Source organism: Lacerta agilis, chromosome 6 (assembly GCF_009819535.1).
Source record: "Lacerta agilis isolate rLacAgi1 chromosome 6, rLacAgi1.pri, whole genome shotgun sequence".
NCBI lineage: Eukaryota > Metazoa > Chordata > Lepidosauria > Squamata > Lacertidae > Lacerta > Lacerta agilis.
This window is the reverse complement of record NC_046317.1, coordinates 86,624,284-86,634,557: the sequence shown is the minus strand read 5'-3', so window position 1 is coordinate 86,634,557 and position 10,274 is coordinate 86,624,284. Positions and strand designations below refer to the sequence as shown.

Below are 10,274 nucleotides of genomic sequence, written 5' to 3'. Positions count from 1 at the left end.
GGAAGAACATACAGTTTTATTTCTTCATCTGATGTTTGTGATGAATCTTAGTTAAGAAGCTGGGATACAGGGAAGATTGATTCTTGTCTAGAACAAAGCTAACTTGGTATATGCAGTAGAATGAAAGTGTTTGCTATATCCCTGATAATTAGGATGAGAGACACTGCAATATGAAGTGTGGGCTGGAACTCTTTATTGCATAGCAAAGGATAATACAAATGCATAACTCTGTAGCTTTTCAGCTACCTTTTCATTCCTTTGCTTGATTTGTTTTTCTTTATAAAATACATGTTTCCCAACTTCAGTAAAATAAGAGGAAATTTTACTATCTGATCATCAGGAAATGATGAATGACTGGATCTCTGGTTTTAGCAACTGCATACAAATCCAAAACATTAAGTGAAAACTACTTTTGGAAGTAGAGTAACAAGACAAAATGATCATTTTCAACACTTCCATTTAAGAATTCCTGGCAAAAATAATGTTTTTTTTAAAAAAGGAATTAAATTATGAATATAAAATACATACATACATACTGTACATATATATATTTGTCCTGATCTGGCAAATGCCTCTCATGCAAGTGATTTCACTTACTTGAATGGAAGTGCTCACATTGAAGACTTTGCAGCTAGGACATTAATATAGTACAAGTGGTTAAGACAAGAGTCACCATTTCTTCTACTCTTACCAGTTTGTGCTGAACCTTCCAATATATATATATGACATTTTCTTTTAAGCCTCCTTAGAGAGAATATGTAGCCCAGACATGAGGAAATTGTTCATCCTGGTTTTAAGATGTTTAATGACCTTTGTTCTGCTTCGGCAATCTGAAAAAATAAATGTATACCTCCAGTTTGGAAGAAGCAAAGCTGATAATAATTTAAGCAAAGAATGTTCCTGCTTCATTTTGCAGGTGGTTTGTATTTTGTGCATACTTATTCAGCCAGACCCAGTGACATTTGGAACTAACTCTCACAGAACAGTAACCGACTTAAGACACTTATTACGTCGCTAAAATTAGCAACTGCAGCTCAAGATACAAACATCACCCAAGGTTGAAACCAACCATTCAAGAACCATGGTCCTGTGTTTCCATGAATGGTTGTTCCAAGAGGGATATTTAACACGTAGGTTGGAATTCAATGCCGCGTTCTTCCAATCATTCTGTCTCCGCAAGCATTACAGCTTGCCCGATGGAATGATTGCCCAACTCCCCGCAAACAAGAAATGGGGTTCTCAATTTTGGAAGGCATGTGAAGGAAGGAGAGCAGGAAAAGTCCCACTGTGTAAGCAGCAGTCCTTGTGCTGGGCTTCCCCTAATGGGGCTGGTTAGGTGAATCCCATTCAAGAGTGTGCAACTGGTAGGTAAAATAAAATGCCACATCCTGACTTTTTCAGTAAACACACGTTTGTAATGCTGCCAGCTTCCCATGCATCCCAAAGTTGTAAGGCTAAAGATACTGTTCAGCTCCTTTCCGCCGTTCTATGCTAACCAATAGAGCCCAGGCATTTATCTCTCATTTCCACCCGCATTGTGCTAACTAGACTCTAAAATCTCTTTGCTGCCTAGGCTCCACTGTTCAAACATGCTTATGCCTTCCTCGGCCACTGCTTATGTTCTGCGCCGTTTTGCAGCACTTGGACTGGAAGGATTGCTATTTGCGTTCAAAACCTTCTCAGTGACTCTGTTCCGCTTTCTCTTATCTGCTCCTTCTTTGGATCCAGATTCAGACGAGCTTCTCTCTTTCTCCTTACTGCTTGGTTTCTCAGATGCTTTGGCCAGGCTTCCCATAGATGCATATACTGAAAGAGAATTAAATGAAAGATTATGCATCAAATGGCATCCATCACATTATGGCCATGATCCAAGGCAAAGTCAGATGCATGCGAGCCCTGCCCAATGGGCAGGTGGGCCAACTTTTTTTAAAAAAATGGAAATACAAGCTCTTTGCAGAATAGCAAAAAATGCCCCCCATTAAAGCTACAAAACAAAATATTAAAGGTCTGATCTGGAGTTTGTCTGCTCCATGAAAATACTTCTCAGCCCCTGATCTTGAGGTTGCATTGGAACAATATTCTGAACACTTCTGAAAGAACTGGGGGTGCTCTCAAGAATCTCATGATCACATTTTTGCACACCACTTTGATGCTTTCCCTTACAATCATGTGGTATACAAATTTTATGAAATAAAAAATAATCATGAAAGCATAGATGGAGCAAAACTGATGGAGAACTTCCAAAAACCGAATGCGCTGTTTCAATATACCGTATTTTTCGCTCCACAAGACACACTTTTTCACTCCATGTCAAGCAAGCGGCGAGAGGCGGTGGTGGGCAGCGGAGATGCTGCTCGTTCCTTCCCGCAGCCTCCGTTCGCAAAAGCAGACTTGTTTTAGCGAACGGAGGCTGCGGGGAGGATCCAGCAGCATCTGCTCCGCTGCCACCCCCGCCTCTTGCTGAATGCGGTGAGTGGGACCTAGCGGCCCAGAAGGGGAGAGCCACCCTGATGCTGTGCGCTGCGCTAGCGGTTCTCCCCCCTTGCTTTAAAGCCAGCTGGGGAGAAGGGACATGTGTATCTGAAGAAGGGACATGTGTATCTGAAGAAGTGTGCATGCACACGGAAGCTCATACCAAGAACAAACTTAGTTGGTCTCTAAGGTGCTACTGGAAAGAATTTTTTTTATTTTGTTTTGACTATGGCTTAAGAGTGATGAGTGAAGCAGGCCTACGGATGACACATCATTTTCATATGCTAAAATGAATAACTCATACCTTCTTCAGGACCTGCGTGCGATTCCATCTCTTCCTTTATCTCTTCTTTCACGTCATCTTCAATCATCACTTTACCTGTGGGAATGATTATGAGTGGAGTGAAGGTGAAGATGGCACTGATTCAAATTCAATTTCCTCTTTACTTCTTCAGGCATGCTCATGGCAGCAATATGCACTGAATTAAAGGGATCAGTCATTGCCAACAGCCCCCGGCTCCCAATAAGGCTATTTTAAATCACTTAGGAAGCAAAACTAGATTGTTTCAAGCAGTAAGCTGACAACAGCAACTGAGGTAGAAAAATGGAAAGAAATGATAAGGGAGCTATCATGCAAGAACAGATGGTGTTTTCTTTTGAAACTTGTGAATATAAATATGCAATATTTTTTCATATTGAGAGTACATCCACCTCAACCATTCCAAGCAATTAAAAATTACCTCTGCAAATGAGGTGTAAAGGCTACTGATTTGTGGGTGCAATCCAAACCTCAACCCCTTGTTGGCAGGAATGTGTAGAGCAGCATAGCCTCTGCTACATCTGCAGCCCAGCTGCTCGTAGCAACAATTGTTTTTTTTATTTCTGGGTGGGTGGGTGTGAGCTGGAAACCCCCATACCAGCTCCAGATCAGGCCTCATGCCATTGGGTGACAGCAGTGTGACTGTCTCAGGATCTAGCAGATCCTGGGCTGTTTGGGCCAATTTTCTCCCTGCTCTCAAAACATCCTGTATCAGGGTGTTCTACTGGCATACATTGGTGAGGATGCCAGTGACCTCCCACCTGCCTGTTCTGCAGCTGGCTGACTCATCTGCTGGAGGGCCCCTCTACTCAACTGAACCACCCCCTCAAACTGACATAAAGGGGGCTTGGACTGCTTTGTTAATATATATCTGCAAACGATTGCATTTTGCTTTTCTTTGATTTTAAACAGAATGCTCTTCCCAACAGACAGTTCTGGAATTGCTCCACTACTGAAAAGGCAAGAGTACAAAAGAAAAAGAAAAAGTGGGGGGAGCTTTAAAAAATATTTTAAAACCTAGCGATACCCAACTGATATCTGTTGAATCATTTTCTAAAAAATGTGAACACCCACAACCCAAATTCAGTCCAGATTCCATCAATATTCGGTCTCATTATTCTTTCGTTGCTTACTGAAGCACCAATCAAAATAGTTCAAATTTTGAATACATTTGTGTCTGCTTTCCATTTTTCTTAAATAGAAGCATTAAAAAGCAATCCAGATTTGAATATCTTCACAGAATTCGTCCAGGCCTTTGGCTAATTAAACAATCTCTGGCCTTTTAAACTCTATGGGGGTGTTATTTTTGATTGTTATTATGATATGTATTGTTGCGTTTTTATATTGTAAACCGCCCTGTAATCTCCCCCCCTGAAAATTTTATACTTTATTGAAAAACTTAACAGCAAACATACAGTGCTTTTTATACATTTTTGACCAAACAAAATAATAGTTTATATACATTCAACTTTATACTTTTTATACAAAAAGTATACACAAAAAAGAAAAAGAAAGAAATGAAAGAAAAAAAGGAAAGGGAAAAAAACGAATACACAAGTATTTGGACTTCCAATCATTTTCTGATGAACGTACCTTTTCCACTTATGAATGTACCCAACATTATTAGAATATCCTTTATAACCTTTCTAATACATTCTTAGAACAGAGCGTAACCTTAGCTTATTTCATTCACGTTTTGCAGATCCAGGGTCACTCAAAAGCCACCGTGGACTTTATACCATTATTATTATTTTGTAAATATTTTCTATATTTTCCCCATTTTAGCACAAATGCTTGTCTTGTGTTTCCTCTAAGATTATTCGTCAGCTGATCCATTTCCGCATATTCCTGTAGCATATTTTGCCATTCCCTTATAGTTGGAGCGTTTTCACCCTTCCAGTTCATCGCTATCAAAGTTCTTGCCGCTGCTGTGGCATATAGAAATAAATCTCTTAATTTTCCTGAAATATCCTATAATGCTCAAGAGGAAGGACTCTTGACTTTTTTTTAAAGGAAAGTTAACCCCCCCTTTTTAAAAAAGTTCCTCATATACCAGATTCCATAATTCTCTAATCTTTCTACAAGTCCACCACCTGTGGTACATGTCTCCATTGCTTACTCCACATCGCCAGCAATTATTGGCGATATTCTTATACATTTTGGAAAGCTTTGATGGTGACAGGTACCATCTATACTGCATCTTAAGTATACAGTATTTTCTTTAATGTTATAACATGCAGTGGACTTCATGGTTATTTTCCAGAGTTTTTCCCAGTCGCTTAACATTATGGGGCGGCCGATGTCTTGAGCCCATCTAATCATGACTTCTTTAACCTCTTCCTCTTGGGTTTTCCACCCCAGGAGGATTTGGTAGATCTTAAGATATCATCTTGTTGTTATTATTTAATATTTCTTTTTCAAATTTAGATGGTTCTTTAGAGAATCCATTTTTCTTATCTTGTTTAAAGGTTTCATGTAGCTGGTAATAATCAAGCCAGCTTGAAAGTTCATATTTCCTAAGATTCAGTTGGTTATCTTCCTCTACCAATGGGGAGTTGTATGTTGGCCAGTTTCCTATCATATTTTTCTTTACGGTCTTTGCTTCAACCGGAGAATTCCACATGGGGTTTTCTGGTTCTAGCAACACTTTGTACCTTTCCCAGACCTTATATAATGTGTTTCTAATTATGTGGTCCGTAAAACCTTTATGCACTCTTGTCTTATCGTAATTTAAATATGCATGCCAACTGAAATGGTTGTCATGCCCTTCTAAATCCAAAAGATCATTGTTTTTAAACTGACACCAATCTTTTATCCAGGAAAGGCACGCTGCTTCATAATATATCTTTAGATTGGGCAAACCAAATCCAAATCCCCCTCTTTCTTTATGATCTATATTAAGAAGAATGTGTTTAATTCTTGGTCTATTTCCGGACCAGATAAATTTAGATATTTCCTTCTGCCAAGATTCGATAAAACTTATTTTCCCTATAACAGGGATCGATTGAAACAAAAAAAGCATTTTAGGCAAAATATTTAGTTTGACCGCTGAGATACGCCGCCCTGTAATCTTTTGATGAAGGGTGGTATATAAATTTCGTTGTCATCATCATCACCATCACCCAGTGTAGTGGTTTTGGGCTGCAATCCTATACACTACGGGCTAGCCAACTCCTGGTGTTGCTTCGCTACAACCCCCAGCATCTCCTGCCAGCATGGCCAATGATGATTTGATTTATTATATTTCTCTGCTGCTTTTCATTCAAATGAATGCCAAAGCAGCTCACAAACAACAAATCATAATAATAACACAATAGGACACGATAGCAGTTGTACTCAAGCAACATCTGGAGGGTATGTACACTTCCTCAGGGCTACATCCCTTTAAACCAAATGGGATCTATTTCTTTAAAAAAATTCTATGCATCCTTGTTGGGAAGGCAGCCCCACCGAACACAACAGGACTTACCACTGAGTAAAAAGGCATCAGAGTATACTGAAAGAGACTGGGTCATGAAAGAGGATGTCCTAGAATAAAATCTTGCCTGTGGTATATAAATAGTAAGTAGTGTTGTTATTATTAAGACTGCTTTTGGGTCTCACCTTCTTTTACCTCTTGAATAATTTCTTCAGGGAGGTTGAAGTTTTTTTCTGAGTTGGGGAAGGGAAGAATCTCAGATTCATGCTTAGAAATGTTTTAAAGAGAAAGAAATCTATAAATAATTTGGTTATACCAACGATTCAGATTTTTCTGTACCAAGGGTGGCTAACGTGGGGCCCTCCGAACGCAGCTGAACTACAACATCCATCATCCCTGACATAGGCCACAACAGCCAGGACTAAGGGGAGTTGTAGCTTAACAACATCTGAAGGGCCACAGGTTACCCAACCATATGCTAAACAAATGCAAAGGTAATCGTCATCACATACAATTCATAATTCTTACCCAACAACAACAAAAGAAAATATTGAAATTACCCTTCCATTTCAGGGACAACAAGAAATATATTTTATTTTGTAATGAAATTGCGTAATAAAACTACAGTAATTTAAACCTGTTCATCCAGAACTAAAGAAACGTAAGTCCCCGCTTAATTTTTTTAACAAGTGTTTCAGATATGCAATTTGGCATGTTCCGGGCAAGGACAGAATTGGTGTCAATTAGAATGCACAGAGCTGCCATATCAGATTCTGCAGTTATTTAAAAATGCACGTTTAAAAATATCATTGGTCAACTACGCCCACGCAAAGCAGAATAACATAAACATCGGTGAAATCAGTATGAACCACATGTTTCAGACCATCAACTGGAAGAATGGATAATACAAATTAAACACACCTGCTGTCCATTTGGGTTCTTGTGTATTACAATGATAAATGAAAAAGAAGTATCAAAGATGCTATTTCCTTTCAGTAATGGTTTTGTGGAAAGAAGCGAAATAAAATCCAGGACTTAATTCACTTGTACCAATATAAGAAGTTTGGTTCCCCTAGAGAACTGTGCCGACTCTCATGCAAGTTACTGATCAGTTAAGGCACCTTCCTGGGATAATATGAAGCCTTTATGACAAACTGTAACCCTTAGATGCTAATAAGGCCTAGTTGCTGTGGACAGCAACCATGCTAACAAGGACAGCAAAGATTTAGGACATATTGCACCCTGTAACCCTATCACAATTTGCCAGGACCAGAGCGTCCAACCAAACATGACCATGGCTTTTTGGGATGTTGTACTCTTAGGTACCGCTCCGGTGGCAAGGTAAACTGTGTTTCCGTGCGCTGCTCTGGTTCGCCAGAAGCGGCTTAGTCATGCTGGTCACATGACCCAGAAGCTGTACGCCAGCTCCCTCGGCCAGTAAAGCGAGATGAGCGCCGCAACCCCAGAGTTGTTGGCGACTGGACCTAATAGTCAGGGGTCCCTTTACCTTTACTCTGTGTGAGCAGCTTCCACATGCCAGATGGATGCCTCAGAATCTACCTGAAGGCGGGAAAAAGCCGTTCACAAGAGATCATCTCACTTAGGCCTTATTTGCACCGTACAGAGGGAATGGGAGGATCAGCAACACAGCAAATTGTTTCCCTTTAATCAGGAGATCATGCACTAATAGGGGACACAGTGGTACCGGATTCTGCTTGTGGTGCACCTGCACATATGGGTTGGGCCTCTGACCTGTGTAGCAGGAGCATCTCAGGCACCGGCCTCAGTTTCTCGGCTGGAGACACTTACCAGCGCTTGCATGTCATACATGGTGCTTAAATGGTCCCAGATGACTTTGGAAGAAATCTGCCTGCCGATATTCTGGCTGAATTTATCTCGGATGCAGATCATGTGAAAATGGCGATTCACGCCTGTAATGGCAGAAGGGAGTGAGCAGCAGAAAACATACAGAGAGGGTTGGTTTTTTTTTAAAGAATTGATTAAAATCCTGTAAAGCACTATTCACCCTGACGGCACTATAAATAATAAACCAAAATTTGGTCCCACCCTATGCCCTTCCTTGCACTAACACAGATTATTTCGGACTGCGAAGTCCTAGCGGCAGGGACCCATCTTAATGCCCTTTATCTTTCACGCTGATCACAGAATTATAATGTCGGACGCTATCCCTAAAGGTCATTTAGCCCAACCCTGTGAAATGCAGGAATCTCAAGCAAAGCATCCATGGCGGGGCTACATACATCTTAAACTAGGGAAACAAGTGTTTGCAAGCTTAAAGCACACTTGGAGGTAGGAGGAATCCAGCCCTATTGAACACAGTGAGCATTACTTCTGGGTAAAAGCAAAAAGCGCTGTTTTGTAAAACGAATGTTAAAAGAGCACTCCAACCACCTCAGGCTATAAAAGATCACAACTAAGCGATCGAACCATTTTAAGTCTATGTCCTTTTTTCTTAGAAGGAGGGCGCAGGAAATGGCTTCGAGGGGACTCCATGGATAATGATGATGATAATAATAATAATAATAATAATAATAATAATATCTTTAAATATGTACACCACCCTTCTCCCGTAGATGTCAGGGCGCTTCACAGTCTATAAGGCGCGTGTGTCCCCTTCCCCCCACCCCTCTCTATATGCCCTTTCTCCTGACAGGCGTCACCCCGCCTTCAGCGCTCTCGTCCCCGGCCGGCGCCTCTACTCGAGTCCGAGGCGCGTTCCGCGGCCTACGCCCCACCCCTCCCCCCCAACCCGCCGCCTTCTCCTCACCGACGGGCTTGTGGCCCAGCATGGCGTGAAAGAGGCACACCTCCACCTCGGGGCTCCACACCACCGGCACCGGCAGCGGCGGAGGAGGAGGAGGCGGAGCCGCCGCCACCGTCATGACGGTCATCGCCGAGGCCGCTGAGGAGACGCTGGACGCCGCCGACGCCGCTTCCTCAGGCGCTGCTTGAGGGGCGGGCTCGGCTGACACGGGCGCCGCAGGCCCTGCGGCCGGGCAGGGGGCCTTCAACACCGCGTCTGCCGCCACCGCCGCCGCCGAGCTCTCCGCTTCGCCCATGGCCGCCGCCGCCTCCGCCTCCACGGAGAGCGGGCCGGGCGAGAGCGGAGCGTCCCCTGTCGGCCTCCCTCCCCGAGGGAAGCGGCCGAGGGCGGGAAGCTGAGGGGAGATGCCTCTCCGCGGGGGGAGAGGAAGAAGGTGCCCCCGGGGCTCAAGGCCTCGCTCAGGACCCTGACTCTTTTTTTCATACGTCTTCTGGGGTGGTGGTGGATTGCACTCTGCGCCGGCTCAGGAGCGCTTTTGCCCGGGGGGCGGCGTGTTGTGTGCACGACCACAACCAAGGAAGCAAAATACACACACACACAGAGAGAGAGAGAGAGAGAGAGAGAGAGAGAGAACAGGCAAATAGACAGAAAGAAAGAAAGAAAGAAAGAAAGAAAGAAAGAAAGAAAGAAAGAAAGAAAGAAAGAAAGAAAGAAAACAAGCAGATAGACACAAAGAAAGAAAAGCAGAAAAAAATCAGATAGACACAGAAAGAGAGAGAAAAAACAGGCAGATAGAAAGGAAGGAAGGGTTCAAAGGGGGTGTGCTCTTTTCGCTCTTTTCCCTTTATTTCTGTTATTACATATACCTGGCATGGGAGATTGTGGACTCTCCTTCCTTGGAGGCTTTTTAGGCAGAGGTTGGGTGGCCATCTGTCATGGATGCTTTAGCTGCATTGCAGGGGGTTGGACTGGATGACCCTCGGGGGTCCCTTCCAACTCTACATTTCTATGGTTCTATGCCAGTTGAGAAGCCTGCCATGGAAGGAATTTTATCCCCAGAATCAGTAAAAGCTCGGCATTAAAATCAGGATGAAGCTGGCATAATCTCTCGCTCGCTCGCTGACTGACACACTTCTTCTCACTTGTGTGTGACAGTGAGAGATTATGTCCTTTCCTGGCAGGCTTCACGACCGGCATGTGTACACAATAGCAAAAAGAAAGGAAAAACAAGAGAAACAATGCTTTCACTCCCCCTGTTCTTTATTTCTTCTCATTGTTGT

General features: G+C 42.7%; 1 protein-coding gene across 2 annotated transcripts; it reads right to left on the bottom strand.

Annotated features, from left to right (window-relative positions):
* Positions 1 to 519: 519 nt before the first annotated feature.
* On the bottom strand, positions 520 to 9,451 carry MRGBP (MRG domain binding protein). Of its 2 annotated transcripts, XM_033153699.1 has the most exons (6): positions 8,998 to 9,451; positions 8,019 to 8,140; positions 6,395 to 6,476; positions 2,777 to 2,851; positions 1,676 to 1,806; positions 520 to 830 (listed from the first exon to the last, which is right to left on the bottom strand). In XM_033153699.1, exons 1-6 carry the CDS (start codon positions 9,287 to 9,289, stop codon positions 783 to 785), a joined length of 750 nt encoding a protein of 249 aa, XP_033009590.1. In that variant the 5' UTR covers positions 9,290 to 9,451; the 3' UTR covers positions 520 to 782. The 2 variants fall into 2 exon arrangements, with proteins under 2 accessions (XP_033009590.1, XP_033009589.1); XM_033153698.1 differs by having other exon boundaries at positions 788 to 1,806; positions 8,998 to 9,449.
* Between the last annotated feature and the right edge of the window lie 823 nt (positions 9,452 to 10,274).

Excerpts from the sequence above, each read along its gene's own strand:
- MRGBP (XM_033153698.1), bottom strand. The coding sequence starts at position 9,289 with ATGGGCGAAGCGGAGAGCTCGGCGGCGGCGGTGGCGGCAGACGCGGTG. Across the intron at positions 8,141-8,997 it reads GCTGGGCCACAAGCCCGTCG|GCGTGAATCGCCATTTTCAC; the intron begins GTGAGGAGAAGG and ends CTGCCATTACAG. Across the intron at positions 2,852-6,394 it reads TATTCAAGAGGTAAAAGAAG|GTAAAGTGATGATTGAAGAT; the intron begins GTGAGACCCAAA and ends TCATTCCCACAG.